This window comes from Pantherophis guttatus, chromosome 3 (genome assembly GCF_059756535.1).
Source record: "Pantherophis guttatus breed Tessera chromosome 3, ASM5975653v1, whole genome shotgun sequence".
NCBI lineage: Eukaryota > Metazoa > Chordata > Lepidosauria > Squamata > Colubridae > Pantherophis > Pantherophis guttatus.
In genome coordinates this window covers 180,711,997-180,732,631 of record NC_142065.1, presented here as the reverse complement: position 1 = coordinate 180,732,631, position 20,635 = coordinate 180,711,997, and the positions used below count along the sequence as shown (strand labels likewise).

Below are 20,635 nucleotides of genomic sequence, written 5' to 3'. Positions count from 1 at the left end.
ATGTCATATTGGAATACGTCCAGATTGAGTGCAGATGCTACTACAAGGGCTGTTTTGACACTCTCAGTTCTCACTGTGGGTGAATATGTATCAGTATAGTCTTCTGGGTATTTTTGTGCATAGCCTTGTGCAACTAGTCTAGCCTTGTATAAGGTATTGCCTCCTTCTAAGTTCTTAATTTTATAAATCCACCTGGTACCTATAATTGTTTTATCCTTAGGTGCGATCGCAGGTGTGAATACATTTAATCCTTGTAAACTTTCCATCTCTTTTTCCATAGCTAGTTCCCATTTTTCTCTTTCTTCATGTGGAAGTTTCAATACTTCTTCATATGTATTAGGTGTTATTTGTTCTCCATTCATATGCATTATGTAATCTTTGTATTTATTTGGTATTTGGTTTCTATTGTTTCTAATAGTTCTTTCAGGCTTGCTATGGTTATCATGCAAATATCTAGCTTCCTTTTTTGTTAATGTGTCTGTCTTTATTTTATGCTGACTATTAGTCCAAGTTTTGGTTTTGTTCTTACTTTTGTTAATATTTTGATTTTCTGTTGTTCCTTCCTCGCAAGATATCGTATCTTTACATTTATTAGGAAATATTTCATTAAGGTGCAATCTTGACCAATTGGCCTGTTCATGGAACACAGCTGTTCTGGATACTATAAATTTGTTATTACTATCAATAAATCTGTACCCTTTGGTTCCAGTTTCGTATCCCATGAATCTTAATCTCCTGGATACGTTTTCTCCCTTTCTCCTCAATTGTTTAGGTATGTGTACGTCTGCAGTGACTCCAAATATGTGCATGTGTGATAATTTGGGTTTTCTATTGTACATCACCTCATATGGTGTCTTATTCACAATACTGGACCAGGTTCTATTTTGAGTGTAATTCGAATAATGTAATGCCTCTGACCAAAATTGTTTGCCTAAACCAGCATCCTCTAATGTGCACCTAATCATGGTTTGTAGTGTGGAATTTTTCCTCTCTGCAACTCCATTTTGAAATGCAGAAAAAGGATTGGACGTGAAATGTAACATTCCTCTATCCTTTAACCATTGGGAGAATTCTTTAGACATGAACTCACATCCCCTATCTGTCATAATTTGCTTTATTTTGATATTATGTTGTGTTTCTATACGTTTGTAGAATTCCTTAAATTTCTGAAATGTTTCATCCTTGTGCTTTAATGTGTAAACAAAACCATATCGGCTGTAGTCATCCACTATAGTTAGGAAGTAACGTTTTCTATAGGTAATTGAGGGACTTAATGGACCAACTAAGTCCATATGTACCAAATCAAAAATATTGTTAGTTGATCTGTTAGATTTTTTTGGTCTGGGACTGGTTTTTAGTTTGGTGGACTTACATACTGAGCATTCCAAATAATTTTCACAATTTTTTATTTTGACACCTTCTGCGTGTTCAGTCATTTTTTGTACTACAGGAAAGCTTGCATGTCCTAACTTCCTGTGTAAGATGTGAGCACACTCATCATGAATTGGTTTACCTATTTTTGGTTTCTTTTCCTTGTATGTATTTTTGTGATCATGAGTTATTCTACACTCATCATTGTCACTGTTACTGACACTTTCATCATCTGCTTCAATACAATCTTCCATATTTGAATCAATGTTATGTAAACATCTTTCTTTAGTTATCAGATAGGGTAGACCTCCTTTTATCATTACAGTACCTACATTTGTTTTGTTCTTTTCTATAGTTGCTTTCCCCTTTGAGAAAACTATATTGATATCAGATTCTCTGCTTAATTTTATGGCACTTAGTATGTTGTGAGGTATTTCTGGGATTAATAATACCCCCTCTATTTTCCCTAGACCAGGCAAGGTCACATTTCCTTTGCCTAGTACTTGAACCTTTTCTTGATTAGCTACCTTTATCACAAACTTATCTTCTATAAATGAAGATAATATACTTTTGTTGTTGGTGGTGTGATTTGTTGCACCAGAATCAATAAGCCAATTGTTATTCTCATCCTGCTGTGTTCTGGTGCTGTCTTGTTTATTTAGCCCATTCAGTGACCCAGATTTCCTCTCTTTTGAATTTTCTCTACCCCCTCTACCTTCTTTGTAATTTGGTGGGTTTCTATATTTGTGTCTATCTGTGGAAGATTGTCTGTAATTATATTTGCTCCTATATTCTGGTCTATGTCTCTCTCTTGAGACTTTGGGGCAGTCTCTTCTATTATGTTCCCTGGATCCACAATTGTAGCATCTAAAGGCCTCATTATGTTTATCTTGAAAGACTACTTTCCTAAAAGGTTTGTGGTCTGTTTGGTTACTGGATCGATTTTTTCTTGAATTGTCTTCTGCTATCAATTTGTTAGATAGATTTTCTATGGATAAATATCCCAAATTAATGGTATCTAAGTGTGACATAAAGCTATCCCATGATGGATCAAGTGAATTGATAATAACACTTTTCATTGTTTGATCTGAAATCACTTCCCCCCTCAATTGTAGCTCAGCTCTTATTTTGTTTAGATTTATCAAATGCTCACTTATAGAAACCCCTGGTTTTACTCTAGAGGAAAAGAAATCCTTAGACATTCTTGTGGTTGTAGCTACGCTATCGCTGTGAAATAGATTAAACATGCATTGAATTATTTCTGATACAGTTAGGTTTGGTTTGATGCTATGATACATTGCAGGAGACACGCTAGATATTATTATGAAAAATGCTCTATGATGTAAACAATCTATTTTTAAAGTCCAAGGTCTTCTTGGAGGGCTAGTTATAAAGAATAGTAAATTTTCTTTCATGAAAATAACCTGAAGCTGTTGATACCACTCTTGTAAATTAATGCCATCAATTCTAAGTTTTGGGAAGTCACTGGGTAAGTTACCTACATTATTCTGTCCATTACTTACAACCTGGGGCAGTCCGTGATCTCTCAAGTGCAGGAAATTACAGAACGGCATTGGGATGCTTGCAATGAGTCTGCGCGGTTCTCTGGCCAGTTCAAGTCCTTCTGGGTCGTCTACGTAGTTTCGCACATGCGCGTTGCTCATTTCTTCTTTGGTGGCGTCGTGGAAGGTTCTCTCCCTTTCAGCTCTCTCGATCCGCTCCTCCTCAGATGAGTCGGTCTCTGGCTCGGTTTTTGGGGTTCTGGTGGTGGTGACGGTTCTTTTCTTCTTTTTGTGTGCGTTGGTATTCGATTTTGTCTGTGGTGTAGGGCGAAATCGGCATGGCTCTCTGGGCTCGGGCGTCGTCGCTTTCGAAGTCAGGATGGGAGCGTGCAGGTCTTGAGTCGCCGGTTTGATTTCTTGCTTCTTCGTAGATGTCTTGGTAATTTTCAGTCTTGGCCCAAAAGCAGCAAAAAGCGTTTTCATTGCTGATTTTACTTGAGATTTTGTTAAATCGTCTTCACTTTCTGATTTTGGATCATCTGAAGAGTTTGAGACTTCTTTCTCACTTTCTTCGTCTGATAGTGTTTTTCGCGCCAGAAATTTTGAACTGAGCGTTTTGATTGGCTCTGCTCCATTCTCTTTTGAAGTTCGTTGAAACCAAGATGGCTGCCATTCAAAATTTCGCGCGGGATCACATCTTTTCTTTTTAACAACTATTTTCTCAGTAGTCATCTCACTTACGATTTTTTGATCTTTGGGTTTTTCTTTAATGACGTTTTTCTCTCTCGCTGCTCCGCTGTTCTTCAGCATCTCCTGGAGGTCCGCGATGAGACTTTCATCATTCTTTTGGCTTTTTAGTATCTTTAATATCTCTGACCTGAGTTCGTTATTTTCTATTTCGATTTCTTTCTGGTCATTATTTTCACTCATTAGTTCTTCTTCTTCAGTGGTGTATTCTTCGGATTCTCTCGAAATCGCATTGGTGGATTCGTTGATCATCTCTTGATCAGTTTCTATTTCTTTGCTGTAGGCCCTGGTGTTGGGCCTATCTTTCTTGGACATTTTTAATTACTTATTGAGTCAATTAACCATCCTCTGCTACCAGCTTGTTGCAATATTTTCAGGATCAGACTCAATAAAGATAATAGAAGTTAAAGCTTTAAATATATTTCTTTTTATTTATGATAGGCATTCTATATTCACTGAATATTCAAGGTAGAAGAGACGAGAATGGTGAGGGTGGCTCCTTATATATACAAGGGGTGGAGCTAGGAATGGGAGTGGTAAGTTATGAATACATTAAAGTCCAAAGAATAAGTTAACCTCTGATGTTCCATATATACATTATTTACACATTGGAGAATAAGGCATTTACATCTGACAAAATCAACTCGATTTAAATCATAATTTTTAAAGAGCAACTGTCATCTCTGCTACTCCTTTGACCCACTGTTGACTCACCGATAGTCCCAGTGTTGCAGAATATACAGCCTCATGCTACATAACTAAGCTCCATTTCATGCTGAATAAACTAAATTATTTATGTATCTTAAATAGAAAACTATCTTACGATAGATTTTTACCCCAAAAGTTTTTTATTAAAATAAATTCGATAAAAATTAAAAAAATCCGATTTAAATAAAAAAAATCTGATTTTTTTGATTTTTTTAAAAAAAATCATTGATTTTTATCCACCCTGATATGTTGCCAGTTAAGGGTTGAGCAATGAATTTTTTAAAAGTATGTAATGATTTATGAAAAGGAAATGCTTTGAAAATAGGATTTAAGCAAAATATTAGCTGCATAAAGTTTTGTAGTTAACAGCTACTGCAAAATCTGATACCAGTTTGACTTCTTTTTTTTCCTGTTTATTCTATAATTTTTCTATATACTATGAGTTGATACTTACAATGTATATATCCAAACTCAAGGCACATGTTTTAGGGGCTGAACAGGTCATTTTATACTAACTAGCAGTAGGAACTTTTTATCCTTTCCCGGTTTGAGTTTGCCTTTTCTCAAGTATCATTTAATTACCTTAAGAAATCTTTGCAACTCTGACTTAGTAAATATTTTCAGTTGTCTCAATATAAACCTTGTTTGTTGTTTTGTTATTTTATTTTTAGGATCAATATATGAGCAAATTAATCTGTTGGGAGGCCGCCCACTAAAGAGCTCTCAATTGAGATGCTTCTCAATAGTTTTGATCTGCTGTTCAATATATATTTAGTCATCATGTAGAAAACAAATTCCATATGAAAGGAAGAAAAAATACAAATTAAAGCTTTCCCAGTTTATCATGGCAGTTTTTCTGGGTACAGATAATCAGGTGAGAGAGAAGCTGAGATGATAGGTGAAGGAGAGGATAACTGTTACAGAACAAGAATGAGCTGGAAGAGAAAAATAATTTTAGGGGCAGTTGCAAAGTTGAAGTTTTATCTGAGGGAAAAACACAAGTCATAAAACTTACAGTGTTCCTCTACAAAAGATTCAAAATTGCTTTATTAGCAGGGGATGGGGTCTATTAATGAAATGGAGCAGTTGTAAAAGGGAGAAATTGTATCTTGTGTACTAATACAGTTCATATGTATGTATGTATATAAGAGAATATGTTTGTATTTAAGGGTGGTTTGCATGTGTGATATACTTGTGCAGGAATATGTGCCTATGCATGGAAAAAAATCTGTGTATATATATGGAAATTATATGTGCAATAAAGTTTGTATTTGTATGTACATATAAATGTGCCTGCACATGCCCTGACACTTTAATTTTCAAGCTCCAAATGGTTGTCTTTCCTTCACAGTTTTACAGTAGATCCTTTCAGGCAAAAAAATCAAGGCATGGTTTCATGTTATAACATAAATGTAACAGATACCAAACTTTGAATCAGGACCCTCAATCAAAATAAAATTATGTTTTTTTAAAAATCCAATTTTTCAAAATAATAAAATATTCCTGACAGATCATCCAGTAATTCCTCCTTTGTCATATAGGATATTTCCCTCTTCATTATCATTAGTGTGTTGATACTTGATGTGATATCCAAGAAATTTCAAAGAATATTTAAATGACTGGCAAAGAAATTATACTGACACAATAATTTCTATACCTGCCAAATATTTCTTGAAGAAAATTTTAAAGAAGCCAAAAATCTATAATATGTGGAAAAGAAAGTCCTAAACAATGTTGAAATATATCAGAAAATGAAGAAATTGTGTAATATTATAACACGGAAATTATTGTTAAAGTAGAAATACAACTGATGAAGTCCATGCTGCTCTGTAAACTTAGTTGTTTTCTTGCTGTTATCTAGTTTGGTAATGATCTGCAAGAAAACAATTAAACTCAGAGCACCAAGGATTCCGCAGTTCCACCCCGAGCTACAAATACTGTCTTCTGTCAATTCAAATGACAAATTAAGAGATAGAAAATAACCTGGACAGGACTTACTATTGGATTTAGAAAAGGTTTCTAAAGCTTGAAGAAACCTTTGTGCTGGAAAAAATAATGAATGGAAATTCAATCCAATTACAGCAACTTGATAAAATAAAGATTAAGACAGAGGCAAAGGGAAGGAATATAAAGTCAATCTATTTTATCAGTGTTAAAATAAGTGTTATCTGAAAATTATGTATCTTAAAAACAACATTTATACATTTTCTTAAGTTTGTCAAAGATTCTGAATGATCCTCCAGATACTATTTCAACAATTAAACATAGAAAGTGGTAGTATCATGGCCTGGGAAAACTTTGCTGCCTCAGAACCTAGGTGACTTGCCAAAATTGAGGAAAACATGAATTCTGATTTGTATGAGAGAATTCAAGAGCAGTATATCATGTTCCATAGACTTTCTTAGATGGTATCTCTTAGTCAGTTTTGAGCTTCTAGTGACCATGGTTTAAACAACATACTTTTCTGACTCTTCACCGGCAACTCTGGCTAGCATCTTCAGAGGCAAAAATAACCTACTATGCAGACTGCAGGCTGATTGGCTCCTGTCTTTATAGTTATGTGACCTGACTTTTAATTGTCTAGTTGAGCTCATTTCTGATTGATGCAGGTTGTTAAGAGCTGATCCTAATTGGTCATTTTTGTGGCATTTGTTCTTAATTGGTCCTTCATTTGTGCCAGCTTCTGGTTGGTTATTTTTGGACTACTGATTCTTGATTGGTTCTTTGTTTGCCTACAATTACTAATCAACCACAATCCATACAAAAATGTATGAACATTTTTTTGTTGACTGGAGTATTTGCCTAATTTTTCCACTACATTTTAGCCTGTTGTGCAGTTTTTTTTATAAATAATTTTAAATAACTGCAAGCCATACTGCTGTCTGTGATATAAACAGAAGATACTGAAAACTAACTAGGAGAAAGAATCAGGATAAGAACTGAATTTACATTTTATTTTATTATAATACACTTAACAAGTTTATCTGTCTATCTCTTTTTCTTAATCATCACATTTTACATTCTTTTAATGGCAACTTTAGTGGTGATCTAACAGCCACTTGGGAGTGGGGTAAGTCATATGTAGCCTATTCTAAACAGTTTATCCCCTCCTTGACCTAGGTATCTTGAAAAGGTTAAGTTCAGACCCAATTGTATGGTACTCCATTATTCAATCCTAACCGTTAAAAAAATAGCGTACTACAATGTGGCTATTGTTACCTTCCAATTTTTCCTCTGTTACTGACACATATCAACTAATTCAACATATTGAAAAGAATTTCAGTAGCTTTGAATGCCAGCTCTATTTTAAAAAGTGAACACTGGAGAGATTCTTTTTATAAAAAAGTATAGTTAGATTCATAACTGTGATGACAGAAACAGCACATTCTTATTCCATCTGTTAGTCACTTTCTCTACAAAGATGTGACACACAAAGATCTGAAAAATGTCCCCATGTGTAGGAGTTTGCCATTAGCAGAAGGATAAACCATGCATAGGAACACAGTGCTAGCAATTTCTTCTTTGGTACTGCTAGGGTTAGAAAGCAAGACCAAGCATTGTATCTTGCACCATGATGTTATATTGCTTACCCTCTCACCCATTTCTCAAGTGCTTGCTTGGCCCAAGAAGAGACAATTACGGCCCTGTTAGCAATATTGTACATGGAAAGGAAGGATCAAATCATCCAAAACATTTTGGCATGGAGTCTTACCTTTTTCACACAGATAGTCTTCAACATACGACTATAATGATTTAGCAACCATTCAAAGTCACAATGGGACTTATAAACCCGTGCCTGAGGTTACAATTGTTGCAGCATCCCGCAGTCATGTGATCAAATTTTGGATGTTTGGCACCCACCTGCACTTACAACTGCAGGTGCGTTTCAACTCTGCATACCTATCTCCCCATCTGTGCCCTTTACACTTCTTGTCACTCAGTGCTCCACCACCCTAGCTGGATCTTTTCTACCATTTTCTTTGTTCCAGGGTTTATGAGGCATGCCCAGACTAGCTACTGGGACACACTTGGAGCTGTGTTTACGCTGCAAAAAAAAACAAAAACAAACCCCAGAGCTGTTGCATGCCAAAAAAAGCCCCTTTGCAAAAAGTTCCTAGGTAAGGCTGGATTTTGCACTCCACAAAAGAGGAGGAAGAGGAGAAGGAGAAAAATTCGATATTTTTTGTCAAAGCTCAGTGTGACCAAGGACATTTCATAAATGTTAGCATACCATGGATCTAGGGTTCCTTTTGAATTATTTTTTTCACAGTCAAAGCCCAGCCCAGTTTGGTTCAGCAGCCAGGCCAAACCGGGTACACCTCATCAACAGCAGGAGCAAAAAGACGATGAAGGTCAACCAGGACAACAAAGTAGCAAGGGTCTTGGGGTACAGGATGGCAAGGGTGACTGCAGCTTCTCAGGGCAATCCAAGCAGTCCGAGAGCTACCCTGTTTCCCTGAAAATAAGACCCAACCGGAAAATAAGTCCTAGCATGATTTTTCAGGATGTTCGTAATATAAGCTCCACCCTCAAAATAAACCCCAGTTAACATTGTCAGCCAGATGGGTGCATTTATTACTGTATTTCCCCAAAAATAAGACCTGACCAGAAAATAAGCCCTAATGCATCTTTTGGAGCAAAAATTAATATAAGGTCCAGTCTTATTTTCAAGGAAACATGGTACGTAATTCAGGGTTGCCAAAAGGGTAGAGGTGGAGGATGCATGAATGCACATACAATGCATATTTGTATGCTAAGCAAGTAGAATCTTTTGGGAGGCACAGATGTGCGTATGTACAGATCGAGCTTAAAATGGAGGGCTATGTAATATATTATGTAAAATATTTAATAGAAACTGCTTGTAAATTGTTTGTGAAACATTTAAAACTATTTCAGTTTAAATTCATATTATGGAATTTGTATAAGGAAAAAATATAAATTAACTGGCAATTATGATAATTATGATGAATGTTTTTCAAGATTAACATTTACCTGAATTTATCAAAGAAGAAAATGAAATGTCTAGGTGGAAGTTAAAGGTGTTCTTGTCAGTATAAAAAAGCGAAGGCATTTTGTTGTGCTGTATGCAGATTTTGGAATTTTCTAGTTAGGAGGATTTATCTGTCTCTGCATGTTAACTTGCAAATGTAGCATTAAGACAAAGTCTCCTTTAAGTCAGTCTTGATAGCAATATGGGAGTAGAAGAATAATTTCTCAACTTCCTCATCTTCCTCTTGCTGCCTGTCTTTCTCATCATCATCATTATTTATTTACCAATCTGTTCCTTGGAGGTTTTCTATCAGGCTTAATCCAAGTTGCTTTCAAATCAGAAAATTTAGGCAGTATTATTATTTTCTATTTATTAATGCCTTATTAAAGGCTGGGGTTTATTTCTTAATCTAATCTGATTAAAACAGAATAAAAAGAATAGCAGAAAAGAAAATTCCAGATGAAGTAATTGAAGAAATTGTGGCATACAGTAATTCCTAGAAACTAGAGCTGTATATTTAAAAAACTGGAATAAGCCTTGTGTTACCGTGCATGAATGGAAATAGATTAATGTGTAGGAGTTTTTCTAATAACACTGGGTAACCCTGGTGAAACCTAATTATTTTTACATGTTTTTTACACATCCACATGCATGGATGTGCTCTGTGGTAAATTGTGCTGTAAAACACACACACTTTATCTATTATTTTCCTGTGATATTACCTGCTCCTATCTTCACATTTTATTTCTGACAGTTATTACTCCCACATCAGTATACTTCTTGTCTTAATTGCTCATGTTTAAGCAATAAAGAATATCAGAATGACTGAGATAATAGTAATCGTTACAAGGTTGAATAAGTTTCTGAAAGTCATTCATCTTTTTTGTGTGCTAGCTGTTTTGCTTCATTTCTTTTTTAAACAGACATGCAAGTACTTACAGCAAAGATTAATTTGGTCACTAGTCTTTTAATATTTTATGTAAAATATTTTGATAAAAGGATTGTATTGTCTCAATAGATTTTATATTACCCTGGTTTTTTCTTAAAATAACAATAAACCTTACTTAATTTATGGTTTGCCTTTAGAAATCAATGCAGCTGATAGTATTCATATTAATTAGATAAATCAGTGAACTTCATGGTTTTTTGTTTTCCGGAAGTAGAGATTCCTTTTTTTTAATGTAACTTTTTATTATTTTTTATATGGAAGTAGAGATTCCTGTGTGGTGCTGAAAGATCCTCAATATTTGACTTCTTTGTTTTCCATTGAGCTGTACCACTCTGGCAACAAGTTTGCAAATAAATAAATCCTTTGATCCACAAGATCCATATATGCATCCAACATACTGTCAAAGTAGCTGAAAATGTTGGCAATCCCTCTACTACAGGGCTGTCAAACTCGCGGCCCACAGGCTGGATATGTCACGCGCTGACCACGCCCACACCTGGTATAGAGAAGGGGGGGAAAGTCCTGATACATCATGCGATGCCACTGTGACAACGCAAGTTTGACACTCCTGTTCTACTACCTTGCTTTATTCTTTCATTTAAATACATCCCTAGTAAAAAAGTTAATTTTATTCATCTTCAGCACTATTACTAGATATAACTTCTATATCATGCTTATATCACATGAATCAAGCTGAGTTTCTTTTAAGTACAGAAGACTTATGCAAAATATATTAATCGGGTTGTTTGATTGTGATAATGTGTGACCTATGCTGGGAAAGGGACAGAAATAGTTTAGTCTGTTGCTCCTGTTTGATCTCACAGCAGCTTTTAGTATCATTGTCAGTGCTTTGAGATAGGCCATACCAGGGAATCAGTTCCACAAGCTTTACTGGAACTACTATATGTTTATTGATATAGGCAATTATAGCTGCTGTCTCTTCTTAGTTTCCTTAAGGTCATCTCTAAAACTTTTACCACAGTATTTTCCTGGTTTGGCTCCAGAGATTTTGAATATTTGTAGCACTTTTATGTAGTGATTCCGCTCTTAACTTCAGATAGAGCTATTTCCAAAGATTAGAATTGGAAGATTATAGGCCAGTGCCTAACAATTGTAATGTGAGACAGACCAAGAAAATGCATTGTCTCCGATGGAATTTCATATCTATAAAAACTAGTGAGGTTACTAGAGAATTTCTGAAAGATATATCATACTATTCTTTTTCTAATATAGGCATTCTAGAAGGCTGTGCATGGTTTTGAGTGCTCTGGTGGACTGGATAAGGATTATTAATCTAAAATGAATTTGATCAGGCAGAAAAGCTGGGATTGCATTGCTCTAGACATTAACTGTCAATTGAGCCCAGGTGACACCTATGGTTGAGCATCTGCTGTCTACTTCTATGTAGACAGAAGATGCTAGATCATGATGATTCATTCATCCATGCATTGGGAACTTCAAGATTGGATTACTGTAATTATTATTGGGGTAAGGCTTAGTTGAGACACGTCCAGAAGTTACAGTTGGTACACAGTACAATAACTGAGACACTAACAAGTATACCATAGTTTACAAAGAATTATTCATCTAAAAGATATGTCTGGCTGACAGTCTCTTACCAAACCCAATTCGATATATAGGAATTAATTAGTATACAAAGCCCTGAACATCTTAAGACAAGTTACCGTGACAAAGTTTCCAGTTACATCAACTCAAAGGCAGGGATCTACAGTCTTCAGAAGAACACCCACTCTCATGTTGTAGCCTATGAATTGCTGCTTGGCATCAATGCAGACGTGGTTACTTTAAAAGGTCCCCCCCTCTGCAGGAAACCAGTCCTCAATGAAAGCTTAACATTACCCCTAATGTTGTAAGAACAATATTGCTGTAAATTTTTAATCTGCAAAATGCTATTTTTTAATTTTCTGGGTTTGATATTTAATACACTATTATTTAATATACTGTAAATCTTTTTCCAGAAAAAGGGACTTGAAGATCCTTACTTGTTAGTTTTATTTTAACTGCTATATAGAAATGGACCAGAAGACATTTTTTGGGCCATGTGAAGAATTTGCAGGACATCTAGGCAATAAAATGGCTCACAGTTGGACATCAGTTGAGCAGGACTAGCAAGATAATGTGGGCCACCTCTTGCAGTTTTCAAGAATGAATTTGAATCTCAGTCCTGAAAAAGTGGGCAAAGTTCTCTGCTGTTTTGAAGCTTAGTTCTTCATGGTTGTTGAAAGCTTTAGGAGATAGGAGGCTGAGTTTGGGTGGTAGTAAATGGTTCTCTGAAGATGTACTTTTGTCTGCCTGAATCTGACCACTTCGATTGTTATGTATCAGCAGAAAAGAAATGCTGTACTAACTGCATACCAGAACAGATTTCTAAACTTTGTCATTTCCCCCTAACTTTTTTTTCCCCAGAACTAAAAACTCCAAACATCTGGAGCCTGTGATCTTCCAAATATTGCTAAAGTAGATTTCCCAGCACTCTCCTCATTATTGATTATTTGAGCCAGAAAGTTGTCATTCAACTATAACTGGAGGGTCATAGGTACCCTATCTTTACAATATTCAATTTACTTATGTCAAAATTATTCAAACATCAGATTGTTTTAACTGTATTTAACTGTATATTCTGTTACCGAAAATAGAAAGAAATGTGCTGAGGTACGTTGTGCAAGAATTTCAAAATTATTTAACACCAGCAGCCCTTATAGGATGCCTAAATATACATGTATAATCTTTTTTCCAGAAGTAGGGATTGTTCCTGTACCAGAACACTTATGCTCAAGAACATTTCTATGTCCCCTACAGAACTGCACATGCAAGAGCTAAAGCAGATGCTGCAGAACAAGCCTCTCAGTCTGCTCGTCAGGAATGTGATGTTGCTAGAGCAGTTGCCAGAGAACTATCTCCGGGTTTCTATCAACCAGGTGACAGAAGGAATCTTTGCTTTATTTACATAATACAATGCATTATATTGCTTTTAAAAATTCATGAATAAATAGCTTTGAGATAATGTCGTCTTTTTATTACAGAAAGTTATGGTAACTTTTTTATCTTTTGTGCCTTTACAAGTTATTTGTGAGAGAAAATACTATATTGCATTAGCAATACACTTTAGTATATTGCTAATGCACTAGCCATCCCTGTGTCAATATAATCCTTGCCACCAATCAATCAGCTCAGAGAAAGACGGGGATTTTCGAATACGTTTCAGTTGTTTGCAACCACTCACCCCTACAACCAGCAGCTTTCAGAGCACATCGTATGTTAATAAGATCTGGTAGTTCCTTTTCTGAATCCTGGCAGTTCCCTACATTTCCTAACTGTAGCTAAGCAACATCCTCTTCTTGGGCTAAAATGTCCTGAAAGTCAATATTGTAGGAAAATATAATTGTACACTATTCTAATGGAAAAGAACTTAAAGCAAGATTTCTGACATTTAATGGCCAATCACAGGCTAAATCTACACAACTAAAAATCAAAAAAGGGAGCTATAAAGCCTAGATCTGTCTGGAGAAAAAAAATTCTGGTAAGAGGAGACACAACTGTCCTCAATTCTGCATTCTGAGTCATTCTTCCCCTCTTTAATGCAGCACTGGTCTACCTTTGGACTGGAGTCTGGGCATCAGTTTTCTCCAATCTGAGGCCTTTCTGAGCTGTCCTGCTAATTCCCATCCATCCAGGATGAGTAGGGAACATCAGGTTAGGAACAACTGTTGTATCCACTGCAAGATTGATGGTCTTTGTAAAATACAGTTTAGTTTTAAGACTTTTTATTTGTTTATTTTTAATTTAAGTGCAGGATTCAGTTACCTTTTGAGTCAAATATAGTGCATCCTTTGTTAAGGCTGAAATTGTGAGCTTTGTCTCACATTAGTTACTTTGAGGAAACCCTTCACAGATAAAACCATATTTACTTCTTGCCATTTTCGTCTTTTACTGTTTGTTTTGTGATATATATTTTTACAAAATATCCTGAGAATTTCAGCTGAATGTGCTATAACAGAAAAAAATGTGTAACTGAAATGAGCAAATATAACGTATTTTTGATTACAGTTATGTGCATGTACATTTTGTCTATAAATGGTAATAAATTCAAATTTAAGAGAATATATATAGCTCGGAGTTGAACTGTGGAGTCCTTACTGTGCTCTGTACTTTCAGATATTTCATTACTTGACTGGATAACATAGGTCCAAAAGTTAGGGCTAGGTAGTCCTCAACTGATAACCATTTGTTTAGTGACCATTAAAAGTTACAATGGAACTGAAAGAGTGACTTATTATTATTATTGCACTTACGACCATTGCAACAGGATCAAAATTCAGACATTTGGCAACTGGAATATATTTATGATGGTCACAACATCCTGGAATCATGTAATCGCCATTTGTGACCTTCCCAGCTGGCTTCTGACAAACAAAGTCAATGGGGAAGCCAGAATCACATAACTGCATGATTCACTTAACAACTGTACTGACTCACTTAACAACATAAAAGATAATTAAACTGGGCGCAAATCGCTTATGAACTACCTTACTTAGCAACAGAAATTCTGGTCCCAATGACAGTTATAAGTTGAGGAGTACATATAATGGAATGTCTGCAAGCAAACAACCAAATCAGATGGCCAATCAATCAATCGGAATAGAGCTAGAAGGCATCTTGGAGGTCTTCTAGTCCAACCCCTGCTCAAGCGGGAGATCTTACACCATTTCAGATAGGTGGCTTCCAGTCTTTTCTTAAAAATCGCCAGTGATGACCTACAACCTACACCTACAGTACAACTTCTGAAGGCAAGCTGTTCCATTGGTTAATTGTCCTCACTATTGGAAGTTTCTCCTTAATTCCAGGTTGCTTCTCTCCTTGATTAGTTTCCATCTATTGTTTCTTGCCTTTTGGGTGCTTTGGAAATAAATTGACCCCTCTTCTTTGTGGCAGCCCCTCAAATACTGGAATACTGCTATCATGTCACCCCTAGTTCTTTTCTCTAGATTGGCCATACCCAAAACTGTTCTTCATATGTTTTTGTCTCCAGACTCTTAATCACCTTAGATGCTCTTCTTTGCACTTTTTCCAAAGTCTCAGGATCTTTTTTGTAATGTGCTGACCAAAACTGGATGCAGTGTTCCAGGTGTGGTCTTACTAAGGATTTATAAAGCATACTAATACTTCATGTGATTTTGATTCTATGCGTCTTTTTATATAACCAAGGATTGTGTTAGCTTTTTTGGCTGCTGCCGCAGACTGATAGCTCATATTTAAGTGATTGTCCACTAGGATTCCAAGGTCCATCTCACAGTTACTGTGAGACAGTCACAATTATTATAATTAATAACTATTATAAATTATAAGCTCACAATTATGTTGTTATTATTACTACCATATTTCTCCAAAAAGACGACCCACCTTGAAAAGAAGCCCTATCACGTTTTTGAGCACATACGATCAAATTAAGACCCACCCACAAAATTAGTCCTAATTAAGACCCCGCCCACCCCAGGGTGCAGGGTGTGGGGTGAGGCACATGGGTAAAAAATAAGCTAGGGTGGGGATTGGGGGGGGGCGTGGAGCTGCCCTACTTACCAGGCCTCGCACACCCTGACACCTGCCTTGCCTTCTTCTGCGGCCGCTTCTTCTGCAGCTGCTTGCTGCCAGTTGAAAGCATCGCCCTGGCCATCGTTTCACCTTCAGATGCCTGCTGGAAGGCATCTGCAGCCGATAACAGAGCTCTGGATCAATCCGGAGCTCTATTATTGGCTGCAGAGGGCTTTCCGGAAGAAGTGGGCCAGCAGCGGGCTCCTGCTGGGCGGAGCTGTTGGTGCCACTGCCGTGAGGTGAGTCAATAATTAGAACCCTCCAAAAAGAAGGCCTAGCCGTTTTTTCAGGGGTCAAAAGAAAATAAGACCCAACCTTCTTTTTGGAGAAACACGGGTATTAATTATATTATAATTATTATAAATTATTCTCTATCTTGTGTTTTAAAAAGTAACAACCTACCTTTTTATAAATGCATATACTTTTATTTATTTTACTTTATTCAATATGACTCAGGTATTTTGTTACCATTTTGGCCAACTAACTGTCCTTGTACGATGTTGTGAGAGCAGATCTACCTTAGGCTCGACAGAAATAACTTATAAACATTGGATTTTCAGCCAGCACAACTCCCCAAATGTTCTGTAGTTCAACAGGGACAACAAAAGAGGGAACCATTCTTTAAAGCCCGTTTGGTTTAAGTTTCAAATAAATTTAGTCTCAAAATGTTCATAACCCTAACTTTTAAAAACATGCTAGGTCAAAGCACTCCTATATGGCCATGTTAATGTGTGCTTTTCCAGCCTGAGTCAACAAAAAAGATACCATTGTATGAGTTGTATGGTCCAACGGTCAGGCTCTAATCTGCTACAGTACAGAAAAGGTATTTGTAAGAGTTTCTCTCCTTACAGGTGTATTGCATAACAATTTAAGATCAGATGGATTTTCCCAAGTTCATTTTTCTCTTTCAGTCAGCATCACCACCCAGTGGGAAAAACTATCACTAATCACTCTCCTTAATATGTGGTGGGGCAGGGCATACCTACGCAAGCACAGGTGACTGCTTAAAAATGAGGTTTAGCCACCTGCCAAGTTACCCAATAGGTAGACAAAGCAAAGGTGCTCTGGAAGAGTAGCTAGCTAAATCCATGTCCAAATCTAGCCAGCTGATGCATAATTGAAGATGATCTGTCAGCCATAATTTCATTGACATTGGAAGATTACCAATAACCTATCTTAAAAGTATACATTTTAGACCATATAATTAGGAAAGAATCCTATAATGCACCTGATCTGCTAGTTCTCCAGAACAGACTTTAAATGTAGGAGAAGGGGCAATTCCATCAACAGAATGACTTAGTTGGATTCAATCCAATAATTTCTAACAATTAACTAACAGCTAGCCTTTTAAACTCTTCTATCTTATGCTGCATTTTAATGAATTTCAAAGGTTTGTATCTTTTTTAAATAAAACTTTATTTCTGACGATCGCAAAAATAAATGGAATATAAAATAATATCCAAATTAAAACCAAACCAGAAAAGAAAATATAGTCCCTTAAGAGCCCTTTAAATGGAATTTGATAGATAAATCCAGCAGGTTCTGACAGGTTCTGGAGAACTGGTAGCGGAAATTTTGAGCAGTTTGGAGAACCCGCAAATACCATCTCTGGCTGGCCCCAGAGTGAGGTGGAAATGGAGATTTTGCAATATCCTTCCCCCAGGAGTGGGGAGGGAATGGGGATTTTGCAGTATCCTTCCCCCAGGAGTAGGGAGGGAATGGAGATTTTGCAGTATCTGTCCCCTGGAGTGGGGAGGAAATGGGGATTTTGCAGTATCCTTCCCCTGGAGTGGGGTGAGAATGGAGATTTTGCAATATTCTTCTCCTGCCATGCCTACCAAGCCACGCCCACAGAGCCGGTAGTAAAAAAAAATTGGATTTCACCACTGGATCTAACCAGCCTCTCAGCTCAACCCACATCTTAGCCTGAGGCCTGGGAGAAGTCTCAGCTCTTTTCAGCATTTCTTCCGTCTTCTGCCACATATTGTGTGCATTTTTTTTCTCCTTAGGGTCTTCCAGGACAGTGTTAGATTTTATAGGCTATACTGATGGTTTCTCTGGGACTGGCATTTCAGCATATCTGAAGAACACCTGGAAACATTGTATTTGGCAGAATATAATAATACTGCACTTTTTAAAACCTGCTGTTGTATTGATACTAATAGATTCAGGAACAGGGAGATGTATGAATGCTGGACATTTTTTACCACCTATATTTGTGTATCATAGTGCTACACAGCAGTGGTGGAATTCAAATATTTTTACTACCGGTTCTGTGGGTGTGGCTTGGTGGGCGTGGCATGGCTTGGTGGGCATGGCAGGGGAAGGATACTGTAAAATCTCCATTTCCACCCCACTCCAGGGGAAGGATACTGCAAAATCCCCATCTCCTCCCGATCAGCTGGGACTTGGGAGGCAGAAAATAGATGGGTGCGGGGCCGGTCAGAATTTTTACTACCGGTTCTCCAAACTACTCAAAATTTTCACTACTGGTTCTCCAGAACTGATCAGAACCTGCTGAAACCCACCTCTGCTACACAGTATCTCTATATTTTTAGAACAAATTTTTGTCCAGTTTTAAATTAGCCACTTATAGGACAAAATTAGTTTATAGCTGGGGCGGTTTTTTTGCAGTGCATAGCGGGTATGCAGATTATGACACATAAACTGAATAAATAGCACAACACTAAGTTTTCAATAAAGACACAAACTGTAAAATAAAGGAATGCTGTTTAGCTAATCTGGGTGTGTGTGAATGTGCCCATACACGCACTCACACATGCCATTGCAGAAATGCAAAGCATAGGGTTTAATTAGAAGTGAATTTTGATTAAATGCCAGTGAAATTCACAAAACTTCTAAAAACCGCAGAGACAGATTGTTAGTACCAAAATAATACCACCTATATTGCTTTTATTATACAAAGGTAGGAGAGACTGGGAATGTTAATGCTTTTAATAAACAAAAAGAAAAATACAAATAAATAGCAATTGGGTGAAAGCAAGAAGCTTAAATTAATCAAAATTAATGCTGTGAAACTAATTTAGAGGTGATAGGAGTCAGCACATTAGATGAGAAACCTGATCCTGCACCCATGAAAGTTAACTGCCAAACACTGCAGGTTCAGCCCATGTAATTGAAATGTGATACAAGTGCAAAAGTGCTAATGCTATTTTAGGTGTGTATGGAAAAGCAGAACGTCATGGAGAAGCAAAGTGATAGTCCCTTCTTTGCATATGTCTGCATTGGATATTGGCAATTGCGGTACTGAAAAGATAGAGAGAAGGTGAAAGGAATTAAAAGAAATAGTAATGGTATAAGTGAGATTTCATTCTGGAAGCTGCTTTGGAAAAATAATCTTGCAGTCTGCATTGCCTTGCAGAAGTTACATGTTTCAAATAGTGGAAAACTTAAATTTCCACTGATAATGTTACAATTGTTATTGTTCACAGTTAACTATTTTTAAAGTTAACTTCTATTTCTGATATAATAATTGACATATATGGACTTGTTAAATAGTATCAGTGTGAATTATTTATTTTTTACCCTATTTAGAAAGCATCCATCTCCTCACAGAGTGAATGTAATTTACTCACATATCCATCCATATGTCACATGGATAATGTAAGTTCAGAAATACAAGTTGTGATATAAAATTCTAAATACTATATACTTTACTGACCCAGGTCAGGAAACCAATAAGTTTAGTAGTGTATTTCACTATCAGTAGCAGTCTTTATTGAAAGAAAAGCACAAATATAAAAATACTTATAAGCAAATTTCTCTTTTCTTACAATAATAAGAAAATGTGAAAATCTTTCATTCTTAAGGAAAATAATTTGCAATTACAAAACAGAAACTAAAAATAACAATTTCAAAATATTACTAGGATATTATTCCTATTATGGATTTTTGCATCTTTATTGTGGGCATTATGTGTATCTTTTGTGACGTGGCCAAAAAGAGGATTTCCAGTAAGAAATCCAATAGATTTCCTTCTTATTGCTTCAGTAATTGAGTACTTCTCAAGTTATTGTTGGTTTGTTTTTAATTTCAGGTCCTGATTATATTAAGCAGCGATTTCAGGAAGGAGAAATTAAGGAAAAACCAGAAGAAAAAGCTCAGGAAAATCCTCCTACACCAAAAGAATCTCCTCATTTCTATCGAAAGGGCACTACACCTCCTGGGAGTCCAGAAGAAAGCCATAAGCATAGCTCAGCCTCCTCTGCCAAGCCTTCTCCTGCAGAACAAGGAAGGAAACAGAATTCCACCCCAGAAGACAGACTCATTCAAGAAAAAAAGAATTTAATAAGTGAAAACATTGTACCAGTAGTCCACAAACCTGTTATTTCTAAAGCACCTGCTGTGAAAGAGGAAATGATGGCCAAACACCACCAAAAGTTGTCACCTCGCAACAATCCCAAAAGCAAAGAGAATGGGGAGTTGCACGATCATTACCATGGGTATTATGTGAAAACTAATCCAACACTATATCCATATGAGATTGGGGAAGACGAGGACCATAGCAACCCATCATCTTCAGCAGTTAAACCAGCAGCATCAATTCAGAAGCCAAGCCCCACCAGAGCTGGAAATCAATTAGATGCCAAAGAATCATTAAAGAAATCGGAATCCTTTGCACCAAAGAATCCAGCTAATGATTTCTCTTCAATGGAAAACGAAATCAGTTTGGTAGGTATGGTAGATTGAAAACACTGTAAGGAATGGTTAAAGAATGTTGAGTCTATAAGCAAAAGT

The 20,635-nt window shown here is 36.5% G+C and overlaps 1 protein-coding gene across 3 annotated transcripts in view; it reads left to right on the top strand.

The window, feature by feature from the left end:
• JPH1 (junctophilin 1) overlaps positions 1–20,635 on the top strand; it is an 88,528-nt gene that overhangs the window by 32,357 nt on the left and 35,536 nt on the right. For all 3 annotated transcript variants that reach the window (XM_034429988.3, XM_034429987.3, XM_034429986.3), the window contains exons 3-4: positions 13,088–13,206; positions 19,935–20,569. In XM_034429988.3, coding sequence (XP_034285879.2) covers positions 13,088–13,206; positions 19,935–20,569 — 754 coding nt within the window. The remainder of the gene's footprint in view (positions 1–13,087; positions 13,207–19,934; positions 20,570–20,635) is intronic.